This window comes from Saccopteryx leptura, chromosome 2 (assembly GCF_036850995.1).
Source record: "Saccopteryx leptura isolate mSacLep1 chromosome 2, mSacLep1_pri_phased_curated, whole genome shotgun sequence".
Lineage (NCBI taxonomy): Eukaryota > Metazoa > Chordata > Mammalia > Chiroptera > Emballonuridae > Saccopteryx > Saccopteryx leptura.
In genome coordinates, this window is record NC_089504.1 from 166,925,957 (window position 1) to 166,949,814 (window position 23,858).

The 23,858-nt window shown below is 35.8% G+C and overlaps 2 protein-coding genes and 1 pseudogene across 8 annotated transcripts in view; 1 reads left to right on the forward strand and 2 right to left on the reverse strand.

Moving 5' to 3' along the window:
- Positions 1 to 23,858, forward strand: part of PAN3 (poly(A) specific ribonuclease subunit PAN3) — a 139,805-nt gene that overhangs the window by 17,215 nt on the left and 98,732 nt on the right. For all 7 annotated transcript variants that reach the window (XM_066369259.1, XM_066369261.1, XM_066369262.1 and 4 more), the window contains 3 exons: positions 11,531 to 11,652; positions 12,463 to 12,529; positions 14,390 to 14,460. In XM_066369259.1, coding sequence (XP_066225356.1) covers positions 11,531 to 11,652; positions 12,463 to 12,529; positions 14,390 to 14,460 — 260 coding nt within the window. The remainder of the gene's footprint in view (positions 1 to 11,530; positions 11,653 to 12,462; positions 12,530 to 14,389; positions 14,461 to 23,858) is intronic.
- On the reverse strand, positions 719 to 1,088 carry LOC136393202 (cytochrome c oxidase subunit 6C-like). The gene has a single exon (XM_066365828.1). The coding sequence runs from the start codon at positions 1,046 to 1,048 to the stop codon at positions 821 to 823; it is 228 nt and encodes a 75-aa protein (XP_066221925.1). The 5' UTR covers positions 1,049 to 1,088; the 3' UTR covers positions 719 to 820.
- Positions 5,815 to 6,661, reverse strand: LOC136393203 (small ribosomal subunit protein uS2 pseudogene; annotated as a pseudogene).

The following is a 23,858-nucleotide window of genomic DNA, read 5'->3' on the forward strand; positions in this document are numbered from 1 at the left end:
TGAGTTTTTTTCATGTTGGCTGACCCATGGGAGTGAGGTGTTTTTTTTTCTTCAAAAAATGAAATTAGTTCTAGTTACAGGTTTTAAAAAAATTTTTTTATTTTTTATTTATTTATTTTAAAAATACTTTTATTGATTTTACAAAGACAGAAGAGAAAGGGGAGCATGGAATGGGAAGTAACAACTCATAGTTGCTTCATGCTAGTTGTTCATTGCTTGCTTGCTGTATGTGCCTTGACCAGGGAAGCCCAGGTTTTCGAACCGGCAACCTTGGCATTCCAGGCCAAAGGTTTATCCATTGCGCCACCACAGGCCAGGCTATTTTTTATTTCTTTTTTAAAGTTATTTTATTTTTTTTAATTTTTTTTTAAATTTTTTTTACAGAGACAGAGAGAGGGACAGATAGGGACAGAAGACAGGAATGGAGAGAGATGAGAAGCATCAATCATTAGTTTTCATTGCGACACCTTAGTTGTTCATTGATTGCTTTCTCATATGTGCCTTGACTGTGGGGCTATAGCAGACCGAGTAACCCCTTGCTAGAGCCAGCGACCTTGGGTCCAAGCTGGTGAGCTTTGCTCAAACCAGATGAGCCCGTGCTCAAGCTGGCAACCTCGGGGTCTCGAACCTGGGTCCTCGGCATCCCAGTTCGACGCTCTATCCACTGCACCATCGCCTGGTTAGGCTATTTTTTATTTCTTGTTTATTTATTGAGAAGTTACTCCTTAGCTCAAATTATTTATTTTTCATAGTTCAGGAACACAAGTCAGTGACAAACTTCCATGGAATTCAGCCCAAAGAAATTCTTTACATTCCAAGATCACTTTGTACTTTGAAAGATACCAGCCTTCCTCATTTCCTCAAAATCTTTCATGAAATCATAATTTCTGTAGAAATCTGCATATGCCTTCTTTCTTGGCTCAGCCACAGCAAACTTACAGAAAGCTGCCACCCCCAGGGATATAGTGATGGCTCCAACAAGATGCATTCGCAGACGCTTGGCCAGAAGGCCACACATCTGAGGTTTTGTCAAAGCACTGGCAGACATGGTTGTTATATTCTCCTCAACACCAACGTCCTTCCTAGTGGAGAAATTAACTACTCAGTTACAGTTTTATTAACTTAAAATCATGTTTGTTTGATAACTAATTTATGGAAACAAGAAGAACATGCACTTGCCTTTTCTTAATGTTGCCTTATACATTTTTAAAATAATTTTTGTACGCTTGTACTCTGGATGGTCAGGAGGCTTGAGGACGTACATGAATGTTCGTATTTCTCAAAGGGTTAAAAGTACTTGTCACATATTTATTAGTTGGAGACATTTAATAATAGGAAGTTGTAAATATGAATCCGGAATTTAGGAATGCCTGAGAGAATCTAGTGCAGTGATTTTTGGAGCCTTTGAAGTAAGACTGTTCTGATTTCAAATCTCATCTATGAGACTGCCACCAAAATGGGATAATGATATATATTTTTTAAAGGGCTGTTAAGATTGGGTGTATGAAAGAATACATGGGGTAGCTGATATTTTATCTATTTGTCCGTCTATATCTGTCTATCTAAATATCTATCTATCTATCTATCTATCTATCTATCTATTTTTATATCCATACTAGGAATGCATGTTTCAAAGCAAAAGGATGAGCATTCAAGAGGGAAAAGATTGGTCTAGGTAGGTCATTGAAAAGCTAAGTGTCTCAACCATATTGTTAGCTCTTTATGGAATTATCTCAATTAGGTTGTGGTTTAATATTGTTTTCTACTCTTGCGAACGAATATAAACAGTGTCTCTAAAATATTTTTAACTGAATTGAAGATGCATGATGTTCAGTGCTCTATCTATAAAAAAATCCTTGTATTAATAAAGTTTAGTGCTAAGAAGTACTTTTTTCTTTTTTTTTGATTTTCCTGAAATGAGAAGCAGGGAGGCAGAGTCAGACACCCACATACACTCGACTGGGTGGATGTTGGCATGCCCACTAGGGGGTTATGTTCTGCCCATCTGGGGCGTTGCTCCATTGTAACCAGAGCCATTCTAGCACCTGAGGCAGAGGCCATGGAACCATCCTCAGCGCCCAGGCCAACTTGGCTCCAATGGAGCCTTGGCTGTGGGAGGGGTAGAGCGAGATAGAAAGGAGAGGGGGAGGGGTGGAGAAGCAGATGGCACTTCTCCTGTGTGCCTTGACCAGGAATCAAAGCAGGGACATCCACATGCTGGGTTGATGCTCTACCACTGAGCCAACCGGCCAGGGCCAAAAAGTACTTTTGTTCTAAAACAATTACTCATTATTTTACTAGGTGAATATTCTTTAACTTACATTAAAAAAAAAAATCCTTTAACTGTGCTTTTGGTTTAATCCCATTTAAGTTTTTTAATGTTTATTATATGGCTTTTTATTTTTTGGCTTAAACAACAGAAATCTATTGTTTTACAGTTACAGAACCTGGAAGTTTGAGATCAAGGTGTTGGTCGCATTGCTTTCTTTAAGGGCTGTGGGAAATAAACTGTTTCATGCCTCTCACCTAGCTCCTGATGGTTTTACCTACAGTCTTTGGGTTCCTTGGCTTATAGAAGCATCACCTGATCTCTTCTTTCATTTTGACAGGACATTCTCCTTAGATGTGTGTCTGTGTCCAAATTTACTCTTTTTATAAGGTCATAAGTCATTGGATTAGGGTTCATCCTAATGATCTCATGTTAACTAATTCCATCTGTAATGACTATATCAAATAAGGTCACATTTTGTAGATTGGGGGTTAGGACATCAACTTGTGACTATTGGAATGACACAGTTCAGTTTATAACAGTTGTTCAGTAGTTAAAAAAATGAGATAATGCACATAAAGTGCCTAATCCTTTTGACTTAGATTAGTAGCTCTGCTACTGAGTAAGGCCTCACTTCTCTCTGGTTACCATCAGTGTTGGTTAATGATGCTTTGTAGTTAGGTGGAGAATTTATTTATTTTTATTTTATTTTTTTATATTATTTTATTTTTTAACAGAGACAGAGAGAGAGAGAGTCAGAGAGAGGGATAGACAGGGACAGACAGGAACGGAGAGATAAGAAGCATCAATCATTAGTTTTTCGTTGCGCATTGCGACACCTTAGTTCATTGATTGCTTTCTCATATGTGCCTTGACCATGGGCCTTCAGCAGACCGAGTAACCCCTTGCTCGAGCCAGCAACCTTGGGTCTAAGTTGGTGAGCTTTTGCTCAAACCAGATGAGCCCACGTTCAAGCTGGCGACCTCTGGGTCTCGAACCTGGGTTCTCGGCATCCCAGTCCGATGCTCTAGCCACTGCACCACCGCCTGGTCAGGCTAGGTGGAGAATTTAAAGTGTAGAACTGATCTCTTTATGGCTCTGCACAGAAGCTTTAACACAGGGTTGGAAATACAGTGTTTGTAGTCAATTGCTGTTTCCTTTTAGTTCCCTTGGCCTTTTTTTTTTTTTTAAGTTTGTGAGCTTTTTTGGTGGGAAGGGAGTGAGAGAGAGAAGCATCAACTCATTGTTTCATTTAGTTGTGTTGTGATTGAGCTTGCAACCCTACGATTGAACCAGTGACCCCAGGATCAAGCCTGCGACCCTGGTGCTCTGGGATGATGCTCTATCCACTGTGCCACCAGCCAGGGCAAGTTTGTGAGCTTTTGAGGGAAGTCCTCAGACAGACCTGCTTTGAATTTTAGTTTCTTCTGTTGGATGACTCCTGTCCATTTTGTAAGAGATGTGTAAAATAAGCCTCCTTTCCATATATTAAATGTATAAAAGCTACATGAAAAATTTTTTTTGGCCCTGGCTGGCTGGCTCAAGCGGTAGAGCATCGGCTCGGTGTGTGGAAGTCCTGGGTTTGATTACCGGCCAGAGCACACAGGAGACGCACCCATCTGCTTCTCCACCCTTCCCCGTCTCCTTTCTGTCTCTCTCTCTTTCCTTCCCTCAGCCAAGTCTCCATTGGAGCAAAGTTGACCCGGGCGCTGAGGATGGCTCTATGGCCTCCGCCTCAGGCACTAAAATGGCTCCGGTTGCAATGGAGCGACGCCCCAGATGGACAGAGCATCGTCTCCTGGTGGTGGTTTCTGACCGGGTGCAGGAGCCTGTCTCTCTGCCTCCCCGCTTCACTTCAGAAAAATACACACACACAAAAAAAAATTAAAAAATACTTTTTAATACATTCCATTCCATACAAGAACATATTAATGTTTTATCAGAAAGAGCAATCTATCTTTTACAATAAATTTATAGATAAATACAGATGTTATCCACGAAAAGAAAGCATGGGTACCAGATAGCATCCAAGCATGCCCGTATACTAAATTATTGTCACAGCAACCCTGGAAAGTTGGTATTATCATTTGTATCTTACAGAGGAGGAATCTAAGACCTTGACTAAATATACTGGAAGGTCAGTAGTTGGCAGCTGGCTGAAGGAGATCTTGTGGGCAGTTGCATTTGCTCAGTCACCTCATCTACCAGATACAGGTAGAGAAGAGGATAGGAATACTGCTGAGTGTGTGGAGGAGCCCAGTTCTTGGGCCCACATCCAGTGTATTGTCACCTAGAATCTTTAAGTCTCGGTTTCCTCATCAGAAAAATGGAAGCAATAATATCTGAATGAGGTTTTTTAGCAAGTTTAGCATGAAAACCTATTGTGTATTTTGTCAACTTTTTAAAATTCCTACTCTGAAAAAGGGTTTAATTGTAAGTAAGTGTTTATACTAATGTACTGACAGATTAGGAAATACCCAAAAGTATAAGGACTAGTTCCAAATATCAGTTTATTGATAATTTGGATAGATAGGTAGCACAGAAACATGTAAGGTTTAAATAGTTGAAAATGACAATAAAAGGTAGTTTAAAGGAAAATTTTTTGGTAGTCAAATGAAATATAAATAGTATCTTAAAAGTAAGAGTTTTTAAGAGGTTGGAACTGGGGAATACATTCTAGAGCCAGGAAAAGAGGAAATTAACAATTAGATACCTGTGAAACAGAATGCTGGACACTTTGAGTAGTTACTTCACTTGAGTCTGTACCACACCCTGTGAATGAAATGGTATTACCTTCTTTTTCAGATAAAGAAGTGAAACTTAGAACGTTGTTTGCTCAAGGTCAGACAGCTACTAAGTGGCAAAAGTGCGATAGAACTCAGTTTCTAGCTCGAAGTATTTTTTCCTTTTCCATCATATCTGGTTATTGAACCCAGAGCTTGGGTTGTATGTGGTTAGGAATTGATGGTACTCCATAGTATAGACTTGCAAAGTATACAATGAGTATATAATTTTGATTGGAGGAAATAGTTTAATAATGGTATGATTATTATAAAAATATTTTTATAGTAGATGTATACTTATTATTTTACACTATAATTTTTGATCTGGAAATATCTGTGTAAGGTATTTATTTTTTTCACCATTGATTTTAAAAAAAGTTATTAAAATATAAAATCTATACTATAAAATATACTTATTGTAACTATACAGTTCACTAGTAAATTTGTATTGTGCAGCCATCAAGATTTTTGAAAGAATTTTAAAGATACTGTTTCATTGTTTTTCACAACTTTTCATTGAAGTTTACAGGGTATGTTGCATGATTCTCATTTACAAGAGATGGAATAATCTTCCTTTTATATGCTTTGACTAAAGACTTTGTGGCTAGTAAGTGGCAGAACTAAGACTCAGATCCAGCACGTGGAGGAAATACTAGAATAATAGACTGAGAACAGATTGTTGAGGGTTTGTTTTTTAAGAAACTGTTTTTTTTTCCTGTCAACTTTATTTCCATTCTGTTTCAGAGTTTGTGGAAAGTCAGCTTAAGACCACTCAGTGGTTGATCCCACCCATTCAGTGGCCTGAGCAGTGGGGCAGCCGACCACTCCAGGCTTCAGTAGGAAACTGCTGAATAGGCACAGAGGGCACCTGCACGCCCTCAGACAGTCTGCAACCTCAGGCTGAGCAGTGGTGAACTTGGGGCTGGTGCAGCCCACTCACCCCGAAATTCCTCCTTGGTCACAGCCATTTCAGCAGCGGCCTGCTCCTCCTTTTCAGTCTCTTCAGAATCTCTAGAGATGTAGAGGTCAGGCATGACCTCTGAGTGTTCGTGGGCGATGGTGCCATGGCTGCGCAGAACTTCCTGGACCAGCATCTCCCACACCAGACCCACTGAATAAGCCCTGTTGTTGTTGCCAGGGATTGCAACATGCATGTAGCCCAGAGGAGAGTCTGTGTTACACGGAGAATGATAGGCAGGTTAACGTGTGAAAGGTAGGTGGTCAGCCCCGGGATCAGCAACCACCAGAGATCTTGACTTCCAGAAGGCTGCCTGAATCCCCGGTCAGTTATGGCTCCAGGAGTGAAATGGCCAGCAACGAGTGTGGCTTCAGTGGCAGCAGCAAACTTCAGCTGAGCTCACTGGCCAGTGTTCCTGGAGGATGTGATCCTGGCATCATCAGGGTTTTCAATGACAGCAATGGCACAAGCTGCCAGCAAAAGCTTCTCCTGGTTCTCTTCAGACTTAACGATGCAGATGCCATCACTTCCTATTTTGTAGATGTATTGTTTCCTTTGGAAGTCAAGGTTGGTGCCACCTAAGTGAGTTCCTGCTGCAAGGACTTGGAGGACATCCTCCTTCATTTGTAGAACATCCGGGGCTCCTGACATTGTGAAAATTTTTCTTTAAGTTACATCGGGAATAGAGAACAGTGCCTTATCGGTCCCTCTCTGGATAGTCAGGGAAGGATTTGAGGGCTTTTAAAAGTCAGACTAGAAAGTTTGGATTTCATCCCTTGGAGTAAATATCGTCAGCATCTTGTCTGTCAAGTGTTCTATGGAATCCAGTCCCTCAAGCTGTTCTATGTGGAAAGGGTTCTCTTGTCAAGTAAATTTAGGAAGCATTCTATTTCCTTTCTGGCTTGTCTCAGTTCACATTGTGTATGCAGGCTCCGAGAAGTTGTTCAGTAAAGAAATGGATTACTTTTGTTTTTCTTTCCAGCATATACCAAATTTATTTGACTTCATAATTTACATGGGTAACATTGAACTATTGTGATATTTTGGAAAAATAAACTTAATTTATTTAGAGAGGAACAAGACTAATGGTGAAGGAAAACATTTATTTAGTTAAGCTGTGGGCTTGCCTTTTTTTAAAGTAGATTATTACTATATATATTTACATATTAATAGTTGCAGGGTAACTGTTGACAAATGTAGTTCTAATTCTTTAGGGACTGTAAGACCTTTTGGTTTAAAGTTGGGGTGTTTCATGATCATTTAAAAACTGAAGGCTTGAAATTTCATCTTTTCATTTCTAATTCTCTCCTTTAAAAATTGAAAGGCAGTTTAGTGCAATAGAGAAATTGCTTTTCTATCCCATTGCTATCACTTACTAGCTGTGTGGCTTTGGGAAAGCTATCTAATCTCTGAATCACAGTTTATGTAACCGAAAAATAAAAGGAATATCAGCCTTGCCACAGTTGTTTGGACTAAGTGAGATTCATATCTATATGGTGGTTGTTTATTATGCCATAGACAGGTAAGAGTTATAATAATAGAGATTGTAACAGACTTTTTGTAGAAATAGTAAGCCTTATTTAAAGCGGGTTGCAAATTATTCCACAGAGATGGTGTAAAATTTACTTAGTAGATTGCAGAAATAAAGGATAGAAGGAATGAAAAGTTCTGGCTCCCCTAGTATTGGTAGTTAATATCTCTAATCTATCTTAGGCTCATGCAGTTTAAACTTAAAAATACTCTTAAATGCCTTTTCTCTTTGAATATCTTATGACATAGGTAGGACTTGTATCTATCCTTAGTAACTTTTAAGAAAATTAATATCTTTTTATCTGTATAGAATGGAGTAATATATGTTAGTGATTTTCCTAACTACTCTTGAAGTACCAATTCCCGTTCCCTTTCTTTCAAAATGGTAACTTTCAAAACAAAATTCAAGTGTAAATATATGTGTGGAATGTTTTCTTTTTCTCACAGCTTTGAGATATTATTGACATAACATAGGTAAGTTTAAGGTATATGACATGATGATTTGGCCTACATTTATTGTAAAATGATTACCATAATAAAGGTAATTGACACCTCCACCCTCTCACATAATTACCTTTTTTTTGTGTGTGGTAATAACTTAGGATCTACTTTTTTATACACTATTGTTAGTTATAGTCACCATGCTGTACATAAGATTTCCAGAACTTATTTATCTTATAGCTGGAAGTATGGATCCTTTGATCAATGTCTCCCCATTTCTCCCACTCTCCAGTCTCTGGTAACCATATTTACTCTATTTCTTTGAGTTTGACTTTTTTAGATTCTACATCAAAGTGAGATCATTTATTTAACTTTTTCTGTCTGACTCATTTTCTGTCCGTGTTATCACATATAACAGGATTTCCCTTTTTTATGGCTCAATAATACTCCATTTTGTGTGTGTGTGTGTGTGTGTGTGTGAGAGAGAGAGAGTGTGTGAGTGTGTGTGTGTGTGTATCAATTTTCTTTATCCATTTATCTGTTAATTAGCGCGTAGGTTGTTTCCATGTCTTGACTATTATGAGTAATGCTGCAGTGAACATAGTATTGCAGATATATCTTTTTGAGGTAGTGATTTCATTTCATTCAGATATATATTCAAAATTAAGATTGCTGGATCATGTGGTAGTTCTTTTTTTATTTTTTTGAGGGACTTCCATACTGTTTGCCATGATGGCTGACCAATTTACATTCCCACTAGCAGTACACAGGGTTCCTTTTCTCCATATCTTCACCAAAACTTACCTCCTGTCTTTAATTATAGCCATTCTAACAGGTGTGAAGTGATATCTCATCTTGGTTTTGATTTGCATTTCCCTGATGATTAGTGATGTTGAGCATGTTTTCATGTACCTATTGACAGCAATTTAATATTTATTTTACTAATACTTTGTTATGTTTAGGAGCTTATTTTTAGGCCAGTGGATCTTGTTTAAACTCTAGTAAGGTAAGACTTTGATCATAGATATTTGAATTCTTTCATGTTCAAAATAGTTTTCTTTATATTTATATAAGCTAATATAATAAAATAATAAATTGGTTATGAGTTTTTAAAAAGCATTTGAAATAAACATGCTGTATTAAAAATAGTTTGACATTTTTCTCTATTTTTGAAAATCATTCTACTTTATTAGGAAAAGGTAAGAGTAGATGTCATAGGTTTTTGGTTGAATAGAGGAACTTCTCCCTTTGTGGATTTCTGTGTTGTCATCATCATCATAATCATCAAAATAACTACATTACTAAAAAGTCATGTACCTACTAAAAACATGTTCCCTTTCTATTTTACATTGTGAATAGTTTTGACACCATTATTTAATATTATCTTCATTCTGTACAACCTTTTATTATGGAAAATTTCAAACTTTGATAAAAGTGGAGAGAAGAGTAAATAATGCCCTATCACTAAACTTTAACAGTGATCAAAATCTGCCATTCTTATTTTGTTTGGCCCTCTTTCCAGTTTTTGTTTTGATATGCTAGAGAATTAAATAAATCCCAGACATTAATTACCATTTTTAATTATTTTGTAGTATTCAGAATTTAATTATTCCTTTATTGGGAATTTTGCATTGTTTTTAGTTTTTTGTTGCTGAAATAACATTTTTAATACTTGTACATAAATGAACATAATGGCCATCTTTGCATATAATTTTTTAGGTATTTTTGGTTATTTTCTAAAGCCATACTTGAAATTGTAATTACTAATTTAAAAAAATATGAACCATTAAAGATCATCTTTTTGTATTATAAAAGTAATATACTTTAATAGTCAAAATTTTGAGAAATAAATTTAAAAAATTGAGAATAAAAATGACATCAGATTGTTTTGTCTACGGCCACACCACCCTGAATGTGCCCGATCTCATCAGATTGTTTCCAAGGAATCCTCATATCTTATAGTCTGTTTGTGTTGCTCTAACAAAATACTACAAACTGGGTGGCTTCTAAACAACAGAAATTTATTTCTTACAGTTCTGGAAGCTAGGAAGTCTAAAATCTTAACACTAGAAGATTTTGTGTGGTGGTTGATGCGGACCCACTTCCTGATTCTTAGATAAGCATCTTCTTGCTGTGTCCTCATATGCTAGAAGGGTCTAGGTGAGCTACATGTGGCTCTTTGGCCCCTTGAGTGTGGCTCTTCCACAAAATACCATGTGTAGGCACTACCTCGATAGGGAATGTAGCTACCTATATAGTTTAAGTTTAAAAAAATTGGCTCTCTAAAGAAATTTCAATTGTTGTACTGTTGATATTTGGCTCTGTTGACTAATGAGTTTGCCGACCACTGGTAGGGAATCTCTTCTCTGTATCATGTCTTTTTTTTTTTTTTTGTATTTTTCTGAAGTTGGAAACGGGGTGGCAGTCAGACTCCTGCATGTGCCCGACTGGGATCCACCCGGCATGCCCACCAGGGGTGATGTTCTGCCCATCTGGGGTGTTGCTCTATTGCAACCAGAGCCATTCTAGAGCCTGAGGCAGAAGCCATAGAGCCATCCTCAGCGCCCGGGTCAACTTTGCTCCAATGGAGCCTCGGCTGCTGGAGGGGAAGAGAGAGACAGAGAGGAAGGAGAGGGGGAGGGGTGGAGAAGCAGATGGGCGCTTCTCCTGTGTGCCCTGGCCAGGAATCGAACCCGGGACTCCTGCACGCCAGGCCGACGCTCTACCACTAAGCCAACCGGCCAGAGCTGTAGGATGTCTTTTATAAGAACAGTAATCTCATGCATGGGGGCTCTACTCTCATGACCTAATAAGCACTTCCTAAAGGCACCATATCCCAATGCCATCTTCTTTTGAGGTTAGGATTTTAATACTGTATGAATTTTGGGGTTAGACAAAAATTCAGATTATAGCATCCTACATCCAACTCTCAGTATTTCTTTATAGTTTACTTTGTAGTTGGGGGTAGAAGTGGTTTCAGTGGTTCTTGGAAGCTCTGTCCTCTTTACTTAACTAGCAGCTTAATAATAGCAGCATTCCAAGTATGGACATAACCAGGAGGTAGTATCAAAAACATGTTGTCCATGACTTTGTTGGCATATGATGGATTGTTCTAGTTAAAATTATTCTGTACTATCCTACTCTAAAAGCCACAGACAGGGTATCATTCCTGAATTCTATCTTATTTCTACCTCTTCAGAATTGTTTTTGTTAAACTATTAGTTAATGTGAGTCTGCTGGTTTTTTTCATAAGATGTGTATGGGAAACAGTCCTGAGAAACTTACCTGTCTTTACCATATGAAGATTCCCAAAAGAAATTGCTGTGGTTTATATTTTCTACTCACCTCTTGCAAAGTCATACTGGAAATGCAAGTGTGGTTTATTTCTTCATGTGCTTGGTGGCTCTCAGGTGACTGATACAAAATAAATTACTATCTTTGAAAAAAAAAGTCAACTTGAACATTTTAAAAGTTATTTAGGAATGCAGAAACTACATCATTGTTTGTACTTTTAAATAATTAAATACTTAATTTTTCCTTCTCTTTCAGTTCCTGGAATAGATGGAGGTGCTTTAACTGATACCAGTCTCACAGACTCCTATTTTAGCACCAGCTTTATTGGAGTCAATGGATTTGGAAGCCCTGTAGAAACAAAGTATCCCTTGATGCAGGTATCAGTAGTATGAGTTTATATGGCACTAAACAGTGACATTTATTTGGGGGTTGGGGCATCTAGAATCTTTATGTATTCCTATATTTGTTTATCAGGAGGTGGAATTTTAGATGATGAGTTAGGAGGGATATTGTTAAGCCATCTCCTCGCTCTGTAGGGTTGAAGTCAGGGTGAGCTTTCAGGGGTGGAGTAGGGATTGGGACAACCGTGGAGTATATAGAGGATAGATAAAAAGAGACTAGTTTCACTCTTCTGTGAATTTGTGGTTATGGAACGAAGGCCTTTCAGGTTGGAGAGACATCATAGAAGTTATGGAATGTGTTGAGAAAGCATGGGGCATGTTTAGAGAATAGAGAATAGCCTAATTTTGTAGAATCTGTAAGGTGCATGAAGGATAATATGCAAAAAGCATTTATTGACTTTATGCATAGTCACGTTACATAATCTTGGATGGATATTGGAATTTAAGTTTATGGATAAGGAAACTTAGTAGTTACATGTGTTTTGCTCAGGCTGATAAGTTATAGAAGTGTAGTTTAACATAGGTCTGCAACTTTGGTTTTAAATACCTGGCTAGTGAGTAAAATTTTTATTTGATGTTTTATACAGTGGATTTGAACGTTTTTGCATAGATCGTTGTAACCCAAGCAGCGGTGACTATAGAGTATCAGTAATGTGAAAGATGGATAGGAGGGGAAGGAGTAAGAGGGTTAGTCTTACCTTAATCCGTTGAATATTCTTAATTCTAGTGATGTTACGTGTGTGTGTGTGTGTGTGTGTGTGTGTGTGTGTGTGTATTCTTTTTCAGAGAATGACTAATAGTAGCAGCTCCCCAAGCCTTCTAAATGACAGTGCCAAGCCATATGCAGGCCATGGTAAGACTTGGTCCCTTTCTCTTTTGTTATATGTATGTATTAGTATGTACTGCTGACTAAATACAGTGTGTCAGGTGTAGGAAATTTGAAAATTACGGATAGCTATAAGGAAGAAAATAAAAAATTTACTTTATATTGAGAAACTATTACAATTTGGATTCCTTATATATATATAATACATAACAATATTTAAATATATACATAATACTTAATTTCAAGATTACATTAAATATATTAAATATACATATTTAATATATTTATTTATTAAATATATCACATTAAATATATTTTAATTATTTTTTCATTGGAATTAAATATATTTTTAATGGGTGTTTTTTAATCATTATAAATTGAATTCTGTTTTCATAGTTTTCTGAACTATTTTTGTTTCTGTTCTTTTTAAAAACAATTATTCTCTAATATTTGATTGTGTTTATGAATTTGTGTTCATATTTTGGATTTTTTGGGGAAACATTCTTAGATATGGAATGATTGTTTCAAAGATTATGGACATTTTTAAGGATTTTGATATAGAAGATCCAGATCTGTACCCTATTTTGAAATAAATGTTCAAGGATGATTTTTTAAAATACTATGTAGCAATTGAACATTAATACACTGTGTCAATAAAATGTTAATTATTAATAGTGACAGTACAATTTTGCGTGATATTTTGTGTTTGTGTGTCAGATCTCTGTCACTATTTGGAAATTTTAGTCTTCTGTTTCTTTTGCTGTAGAAAACTATAGTTAGATATTTTAATATTGAATAAAATGACTATATTAATTTGTGGCATTATATTTTTAGCATCCCCAATGAGTTTATATGCTGACTCTTAAATTCTATTAAAGGTAGCATAAAGGATTAATAATATGTATTACCTATTTTTAAGTGCCTTTAATGTATGTTATGTAAAAATATGTATGCCTTGCTATTTTATTAGCTTCTTTCTCTTTGCATTATTAGTTATATTAAATTAATGTTAATTCTAATGAAGGACTATCTGCACTAGGAAAATTCAGGCATAAGAAGCAAGAGATATTAAATAGCAATCTGTTTAGGATTGCATTATGAAGAGATTTCAGGTTTCTTTATGTGGGAGTATTTACTATACTTTTTAGGATTTCACAGATAATTTAATGAAAAACATAAGATTAACTTAAAGTTCAGAAATGAAGATTAATCTATTTTATGTATATGATGCACACATTTCAGAAACTTTTCTGAATTTGTTAAGTGAAAAACAACTTAGAGTTATACTTTTGTTTGGCTATAGAGTACTAGAACTCTGAATCTATAAGATCTTTGGATTTCATGATTGTTCAAAACTTAATTTGCCTTTTTACTAAGAATATCCAATATCTGGTGACAAACTTAAAAATATGGACTATTTTGTAGAGAAGATGCATATTTAGAGCCTTGCCTTAGAGTTAAAATCGAAGTCTGATCACTTGGTGCACGGCTGACTACCTTCCCCTCGTCCCTTTTTTATTTTTCTTATTTTCTTTGGTCTCTAAATACACATTTATTGCAGGAGAAAGCACATTCCTAATAATGGTTGAGTCATCTTTTCTTTTTTTTGTTTGATTTTTCTTTTAGTTTTAAGCAAACAGAAGCATCCTTATCTGTATAGCTTCCAAATCAATGTGTACTGAGTATTGGTTGAATGAAGTGTTCTCTAAATTGTGTTTTATTCACTAAGAAAATATTTGAACATCCACTATATGTGAGGCATTGAGTTTATTAGTGTAATATGTGATTTTTATTACTTTTGTAAGCATTGCCAACTTAAACCTTTATTATTCGATTTGTGGGTTGCTGGAGTTGTCTGTGTGGAAACCTATGTAACTTACCTTCCAGATACTCTAACTTCACCTGCTTCATCATTGTTTAATGACTTTGGTGCCCTCAACATCTCTCAGAGAAGAAAGGTAGGTGGAATTGAAACTTAACTTGAAGCTAAATGGAATGTAGAGGTGGTATTGGTAGTCACCTACACCATGGTCAGTATTTCTTAAGTGAGGAGAGGGCTTTTTATGGACTGTAATGTTCTTTCTGCTTTTTGTTTATTCCTCTCCTTGTTATATAACTCCTGTATTTAGAATTTTATTTCGTATCTGTGCATGGAATAGAAACATTTTATTAATATATAAAGGCTTGAAAATCCTTCTCATTTTTGCTCATTTTCTGTATCTTAATGTATTCTGGGTTTTGGGGGTATTTTTAGTAGCTGTTTTTACATTTTTAATTCATGTATTCTGTTTTTAAGGTAACATCTAATTTAATGTAGTTGCTGTCAGTATGAGTCATTGATCATGTATGTTGATCATGTTTTAACTTGATTTTCTGTTTTGTCTAACTTTCAAAGACATCTACCCTAATTTAAACTCCTTGTTAACAAGGCAAACTTAAAATCTTTTAACTTTTCATAATTGGTCCAACTGTTTAAAATTAGTTTAAAATTTTTTTCTGTACATGTATGTTTATTTTATTGATAAAATTAAAATTTATTCATGTTAGCAATTTAATTTGGTTTTATTTGGAATCGAGGTTGATAGACACATAGATTTTGAGGTATGCCATAGGGACTGATTTTGTGACAAGTAGAAATGAAAATTTTATTTTAATTTGATGCCTTTGAGTCTTAATGAGAATCATTATGTCAGTATTAATAATCTAGAGGGTTTTTTTTGTTGTTGTTAGGACCTGTAGTAGTGGAAGATATTTAGGAGGTTATAAATCTTGGTGGAAATTACTGTAAAGTTATAACTAATTCATTTTCTTAAGTAATGAAAGAAAGACCCAAAATAAAAGAATATTAATTTTAGAAAACTGATATAAACTTAAGATGCTTTTAGGAAGTGTCTGATCAGGGGTAGTATAAAATGAAATTCAGAAAGACTAGATTTTAAACAAAAACTTATGGGGTCAGATATGAATTATATTAGTACCTCATGTACTTAGTATCATCTCCATTTTGAAACATGAGAACAAAGATAATTAATTGCAGAGTGCTTTTAAGCATCTAGAATTGATAGACAAAAATATATGGGTTTGATTTTACAGAGTTCCTTATAAACTCATCAAGAACATATTTACAATGTATTTATGTATACTTTAGATTAGTTAGAATATGTAGTTTCTAAATCCATGTGGTGTAAGTGAATAGAGTTGGCACAAGCAGGCTCATTGGCAGTAAAGAGAAGTGACAGTAGTAAAAACCTGTCCATATGGAAGGAAACAGTAAAATGCTGAAAAGTGGAAACAACCTAGAAATCAAGGTATCTGGACCTATTTAGTGTAGGGGAAAATAGAAAGCCCTTAAGTGGTCTTAGGGATCCCTCTAATGTCCTTTTCACAACTTTGAATTAATAATTGGTTATCTATGATAAGTAGCATTCCTAATATATGAATAGAAAGTTAAATTAGACTGGCAAATAAATACAAGTATTCCTAATATGAGGGTTTTATATCTTATAGTTGAAATATATTACTTAGAGCTACTGATATATTTTTGAGAAAATAGTAAAAATCCCTGTAGACCCCCCCAAAATATCACTACTAATGTGACCTCAACATTTGAAAAGATATTAGAATATATCCTAATGGAAACATTGATATAGTGAAATGAGCACTCTTGCTGTGATTTTTGAGGTCCTGGATCAATCTCCAGATTTTGTGACCTTGGGCCAGCTTTCTAGACTGTAGTCTTCATATCTATAAAGTGATGAGTATGGTCTAGGTAATTGCTTTCTTTCGTCTCTAAATTCAGTGCCTTTAAACTGACAGTCAGTTTCTACTTAGAAATGAGATATTTAGGGTTCGCAGTAAATCTTTGGAAGACCGTATTTTCTTGCCATTTGCATTTAAAATAATATGTAAGTACATAGAGTTTTTTTTTTTCAATAGTGGGCTGTATATAATTAGTAATCTATGAAGGTATAGGTTGCACATATTTTAAAAATTATTAATGTTTGAGTTGAGAAGGTTTAAAATCTGTTTGTATTAGAAATACTCTTGGTATAAGAATATTGCATGCTATCCATTGTGAATTGAAGGCATAAGGAGACTATTTTGTTGTAGTAATTCTTAAGATCTGTTTAATGATATAATTTTAGTGGAAGTAATTAATTTATGTAAAGGTTTAATTATAATTCCTAGTTGATCTAAGCAGACTATCAAGATTACTCAGTGACATTTTATTTCATAATGGTATTGGAGAACAGGTAGTTAGGCCATCCTTGCTACTATTTCATAGCTAGCTAGGTAAATTATTTTCTGAAAACTTCAGTTGGGCCAATCTCTGGGCCAGTTTTGTTGCAATTTTTTTTGCCTGTCAATATGTGAATTATTGGGATCAGATCAGATAATTATTTTTACTGCAGGCAGTCTTATATGTCAGTGGTCCCCAACCCCCGGGCCGCAGACCGGTACCAATCCGTGGGCCATTTGGTACCGGTCAGCAGAGAAAGAATAAATAACTTACATTCTTTCCGTTTTATTTATATTTAAGTCTGAACGATGTTCTATTTTTAAAAAATGACCAGATTCCCTCTGTTACATCTGTCTAAGACTCACTCTTGACGCTTGTCTCGGTCACATGATACATTTATCCGTCCCATGCTAAAGGCCGGTCCGTGAAAATATTTTCTGACCTTAAACTGGTCCGTGGCCCAAAAAAGGTTGGGGACCACTGTTATATGTGGAGAATTTAAGAATGGACTGATATTTTCCCTGCTTTCCTCAAATCTAATTGAAGAGACAATAAATGAACCTTCTAGAGAACTTATACAGCATCATGTTAATTAGTTTCTCTTTAGGTATCTGATAATTGCTAAGTAGCAGCAAATTCTCCAGATCCAGAAGAGTTTGGGGAGAACTTATATAACGATTTGATAACAATACCTAGTTATGTTAACATTTTTTTCTAGCAGCTCATCTTTATTTCATAAAAGTATGGGACCATGTCATATAGGAAAAAAATTTTAATGTGATCTTTAACAATTAATGTTGAAGAAGCAGTGATTTTTTTTCTTTTTGCATTAGGCATAGATAGTTAAAGAGCTAGAACAAGTAACGATTATTTAAAAGTGTGTATAATTATTGTTGGCCAAGGGTGATGGGGGAAGAATACTTTGTGAGAGAGTTAAGACCCCATCACACTGGAGGTGGAGTTTTGTTGAAAATGGGAGTTAATATATCATATTAGCTCAATACATGAGGAGACCTTAATAGCAAGATAGGTAAGGTAGAGAACTGATATGATAGGAAAAGACTTGAGTGAATCATGGATGTGATCTAGTTAGCAGTGAAATCTTTGATAAATCTTTTGGGAACAAATAATCTTTTTGGTAAAGTTAGATGTTAAAAATATAAATAAAGTGGTTCAGTGCTATGACATCTTGCTAACTATTCTTGCTAAACTGTGAGCTTAAAAATTTTTTTTTAAGATTTTATTTATTGATTTTACAGAGAGAGGAGAGGGAGGGACAGGGAGTGAGAAGTATCAACTCATAGTTGCTTCACTTTAGTTGTTCAGTGATTGATTGCTTGTAATATATGCCTTGACCAGGCAAACCTAGGCTTTCAAACCAGCAACCGCAGTGTTCCAGGTCAGTGCTGTATCCACTGTGCCACCATAGGCCAGGCTAAACTGAGAGTTTTATACAGGGAAACCCCTGATGATTGAGACAGATGCTAGGCAAAATTTCAAAATTAGTGTCTAGAATTCCCGGCTTTCCTTTTTATAATCTTTCTTGGCCCTCTCTTTTTAGTCATCTAGTCATTATCCTGTTCCACTTTCCCCCTCCTCCCATTAAAGCCAAAAAAAGCTGTGGTGCCTGTTCTTTACTTTCCTTGTTTTAGTTGTGCTTCAGAATGGTATTCCATCAACATGAAGCTTTACCTAGGTATTTCTGTTTTATTTGTAAATTTCTTAAGTTTTCATAACAAACAATTCTTTGGGATTAGGGGACAAAAATTTCTGAAGTATCATGTTTATTCTGTTCTTGACTTGAAAACTTTGTTAGGATGAGGGAAGGAGAGTCAAAAGGGGCTGGCTTATCTCATGGTGTCTTGTTTGTGAGGAGATCCAGGTTGTGGAGGCTCTCTGCATGTGGGGCAAGTTCACTGGCAGGACTTCTGCTTCCTTCCTTGTGGGATTTTGGTTTGGCACCTCCTTCCCATTGTTCTCTATCTTCAGAGCACCCGGCCCTCTTTCTGCCATCTCTGTCACAAAATTTACTGATGAAATAGAGTATGTATTTTCTGATTAATTTGACATTTCAAATTTTTTGGTAGCATTTCTGTTCTAATGTCTTCAAAAGATGATTTTACATTATTTCTACTCTAGGGAAAAAATATGGAATAACAAAGAAATTGGAGAGTATTTATGGTAGAGTTCTTTTACAGAGAAAGCTAAAGTAATGGGCAGTCTGGAATGTAAATCCTTCCTTAATTCTTCTGATGGTTAGGCCCATTTTGGAACATCTGATCAAGTATATTTTCTCAAATACTGTTTTACTTAGTATTTCAGATTTCCAGAGCAGCCGCATCAGTATCTTTTGCCTATGAAGATTATGAAGTAATGTTTCTATGAAAAACTGTGTTTAGAATTTCAAAGTAATACACTCAGCTATTTTTCTTTTACTGGAGTCAACTCTACTCCTGTCCACCTGCATTTGCCAAGCGATGGGATTGTATACCCCAACTTGACCCAGATGTAGGGGAGATTGTAGATTTGGAGACACAGATTGGTCCCCTTATAGAAATTGGTAGAGTTGTTGGAGTCCAAGTTCCCATAGGCATGGGAGCACCTATGGTTCCTGTTTTATAGCTCACTCAAAGCTTCTTGATGAGTTTTGATTTCTTTCAAAGAGTGAACAGTAAGAAAAGTAATAACCCCAGTAGTACTGAATAATGATTAAGGTTTTAGGGTTTGGAGATGGTTGCTAAGTAATCTGAATCGAATCCCTATCTCTTCAATGATTGTTAGTCTTTAAGCTTAGTTAAACCTTTCTGTTTCTTCATTTGCAAGATGAAAATAATAATATATACTTAGTACCTACTATGGACAGTTGTTTTGAGGACATTTCCTGTCACAGAAGTGCCTAATAAATGGTAGTAATATGTGGCATTAGTCAAACCTTTCTAGCCTTGTTGGGGATTTTTAACTATTATTAAATTGTTGCTATTTATTCTGGATGAGATTGTATTAGAATTTGTCCACTGGAAAAGCAGTTCTTCTTTGGCTGTTCTGTGTAGTGTATATGCATCTTTTTTAGAGGTGTTCAGGCCCCTGTTCTTACAACATTAGTTTTTTGCCCCCTCCCTGTGTAAACTGTTAGCTTCCTAAACGTATCCTTCAAGTTGGTGAAAATCCATTCTTATGAGGTAGTGTCAGACAGGAACTTGATTTTATTTATATTGACACTAATTTTCTCTATCTCTTCCAGGTACTACAGTAAACTTAATTCTTTTATAACTGAAATCTTTTATATTTTATTATATTAATAATTACTCCAATAATTCTTTGAGAGATAGTATTTTTTCTGTTTTACAGATTTGGAAATGGAAGTTTTAAGATCTCAAGTAATTTACCTAGAATAATATAGATAATATTTATTTATATTTCAGAGCAAAAAAATCTCTCCAGGGCAGTATGAGAAGGGTAAGACGACAGTATCTATAAGGTGGAAAATGGAGAGGTAGTGGAGAGACTGGTAATCCTCAGAGGAGGTGGTATAACATTTGATTGCTCTTATGCCTGCTTCTTTTTCCATTTATGTAGTTATCTCTGTGTAAATTTCTATGAACACAATTTTTAGGGCAAGAATACATAATTAAAGTTTTGATAATTTCCAGATAAACTTTTATAAATGCTGCACAAATTTATATTCCGACTTAAGGTTTTGGTTTTTCTTTAGTTTTGAAAATAGATGTAAAAATTTTCATATCTTTGTCATTTTATACGCAAAAGTCCCTTACTGTTTAAATTTGATTACTGATGCTGTTGAACTTCTCTCTTTTTTGTTTTATGTTAGTGATTTTTTCATGTCCTTTGCTTATTTTCTGTTGGTTTATCTTTTTAAAATTTCTATAGTAAATATAAGCCATTTCTGTCACATGTTTCTTTTCTCTCTCTCTCTCTCTCTTTTTTTTTTAATTAGAGGAAGGGAGATAGATTCCTGTATGCACCCTGACTGGGATCCACCTGGCAACCCCGTCTTGGGTTGATGCTTGAATCAGATGAGCTATCCTCAGCACATGAGGCTGTCATGTTTGGACCAGTCAGACCACTGGCTGTGACAGGGGAGAGAGAGAAAAGGGGAGAGGGAGAAAGAAAAGAAGCAGATTGTGGCTTCTCATGTGTGCTCTGACCAGGGATTAAACCTGGGCTGTCTGCACGTCAGGCCGGCACTCTATCCATTGAGCAGACTAGCCAGGCCCCTGTTACATGCTTTAATCTCTCCTCCCATTTTGTTCTTTGTTTTGAATTTTACAAGTAATTTGTGCTGTTAGTTTTGAATGTCATACTTATTCTGATTATATTTTGTTAAGTACATTAAAAAAAGAGCAAAACATTAAGCTTCTTTTTGTTAAACTAACATCATAATTCCCTGTCTGATAAGTCATAATTTTAAATTGAAAGGACTATCATTGTTTCTGTGTAAATGAATCCACTGTTACTTTTATTGCTAATGATCTATAGTAATCAACTTCTCTTAGCAAATGGATATGTTCTTTTTTCTGCATTTTAATTGTGTTAAATGTGACATTCTTAACTATTGTTTACCTCCACTCTCAGTCTATTCTTTTCTTAAAATGCTATGCAAGTAACATTAGATTGATGCTTGTTTAAAACTTGCTTAAAAATATGATAATTCTGCCTGACTGGGCGGTGGCACAGTGGATAGGGCTTCGGATTTGGATGTGGAGGACCCAGGTTTGAGACCCCTGAGGTCGCCAGCTTGAGCGCGGGCTCATCTGGTTTGGGCAAAGCTCACCAGCTTGGACCCAAGGTCTCTGGCTTGAGCAAGGGGTTACTTGGTCTGCTGAAGGCCCACGGTCAAGGTACATATGAGAAAGCAATCAATGAACAACTAAGGTGTTGCAACAAAAAACTGATGATTGATGCTTCTCAATTCTCTCCGTTCCTGTCTGTCTGTCCCTATCTATCCCTCTCTCTGACTCTCTCTCTCTCTGTCTCTGTAGGAAAAAAAAAAAAAAGATCTTATAAAAAAGGACTCAACTTTGAATGAGTTAATTATTTTTTCCAAAGAATATTCCATGTTGGACTTCCGTGATTATGTTGAGATAAAGATGTGCTTTGAAAGCAGATGACATTTTGTTACAACAAATTAGGAGTTCAGTCATGTACTTTTCGTACTTTATTTTAATTGGTACTTTGCTTTTGCTTTTGTTGAGGCAAGAAATGGTGTTCCAATGAGAAAGCAATCAGTGAAAAACTAAAGTGCTGCAACTATGAGTTGATGCTTTTCATCTCTCTCCCTTCCTGTCTGTCCCTCCCTCTCCCTTACTCTCCTTTCTTTTCCCTCCCCTCTCTATCCCTTGCACACTCTTTCTCTTGCTAAAAAGAAAAGAAAAGAGTGTTCCAAACTTGTGATTGTAAAGAAATTTGTTGTATTGATTTTTAAAAAAGTTTTAATGAGAGATTTTGTTTTGGAGACATTTTTTAGGTGTGAGTGGTTGGTTGACGTTTGACAGTTTACCATATTTAAACATCTGAACTGAAACAGCATACTTTTTATATATAATATGTAATGTTGTTGGCTATAGTCATTATCTATATAGTTTTAGCTATGGGGATTTTGAGTTAGTTTTACAATCATTATTATCCGGTTGGCTTCTTTACATTCTGCTCTGGTTATTGTATTTACAAAGTGTAGTAGCTGATATTAAGAGCTTGGCATTTCTGGTGGTTCTTCCCTATTTTTCTAGTAAATAGGATCAGGGAAGAATTTGTAAAGATGAGATTAGAATTTTTCCAAACTTGCTTGAATTTTAAACTAAATTTAACCAGAACTATGTAATTGTCCCCAACTCTATTTAATTCCCAGGAATTGTTCTTGCATTTTGAAAATAGAGAGGGAGAGGGAGAGCTGCTTATTTATTTCTTTGAATGAAGTCTCTGTAGTTTTTGTTTCTCATTGATCCCATCCATGGCAGTTAGATTTAATGAGAGATTGATTCCTTTAGGAATTTGTTGTAGGTTGTTTCTAGGATTAGCTAGAATAATGTTAAGGTTGTATGTAATAGGTTAAGGAATATTATAGAATGTGGAATAGATTTTTTTGAATTGGAGACAGAATTCCATAATTGGAATACAAGTTCTGTATCCCAATCTTATATTAGTTGTGAGGTTACAGGTAAATTATTTTAATCTCATCTAAGCTTCATTTTTCTCATATGTAAAGTTGGTATTATAATAGTGCCTGTATCATAGAACTATGAGTGTTAAATACTCTAGTGGATATGAAATCCTTGTGCTCGTCAAAGGGTAGTTGTTGTTATACTCTTCTATTGCTTATGACTTTGCAATTTAAAAACAGGTTTATCTGTTTCTCAATGTGTGTAAAATTAATTTTGATTAACCACTACCTTAGTTTAGGTTCAGTTATGGTAAAGAGCATTTCTGAAGATACTCAGCTTCATTTCAAGGTTGAATTTAAGCAAGGATATACATACAAAGAAATCAGAAGGGATCTTTTTCCTAATCAGTGAGTAGGCATTTTAGCATGATGGTTGGTTTTGATAAGGGACTGAAATTCATATAAAAACTTTTATGATTATTATAGTTGATAGTTTATTATGGAAATAACTTTCAGCCCTGGCCAGTTAGCTCAGTGGTAGAGCATCGGCCTGGTGTGCAAATGTCCCAGGTTCGATTCCCAGTCAGGGGACACAGGAGAAACACCCATCTGCTTCTCTACCTCTTTCTCTCTCTCTTCTCTCTTCCTCTCTCCTCCTCTCTCCTCCTCCTGCAGCTATGGCTCAATTGGAGCCATCTGGCCCCAGGCGCTGAGGATGGCTCCATGGCCTCCACCTCAGGCACTAAGAAGAGCTTTGGTTGTTGAGCAATGGAGCAACACCTCAGATGGGCAGAGCATTGCCCCCTATTGGGCCTACCTGATGTATCCCATTTGGGGTGCATGTGGGAGTTTTTCTCTGCCTTCCCTCCTCTAAATGAAAGAAAATAATAACTTTAATGACTTACACTTTTACTCACTTTCACTTAAAATACTTTAATAACTTGGCATGATATTTTATTTTTCCACATGTTGTGTTCTGGTTCCATTTTAAAGGCGAA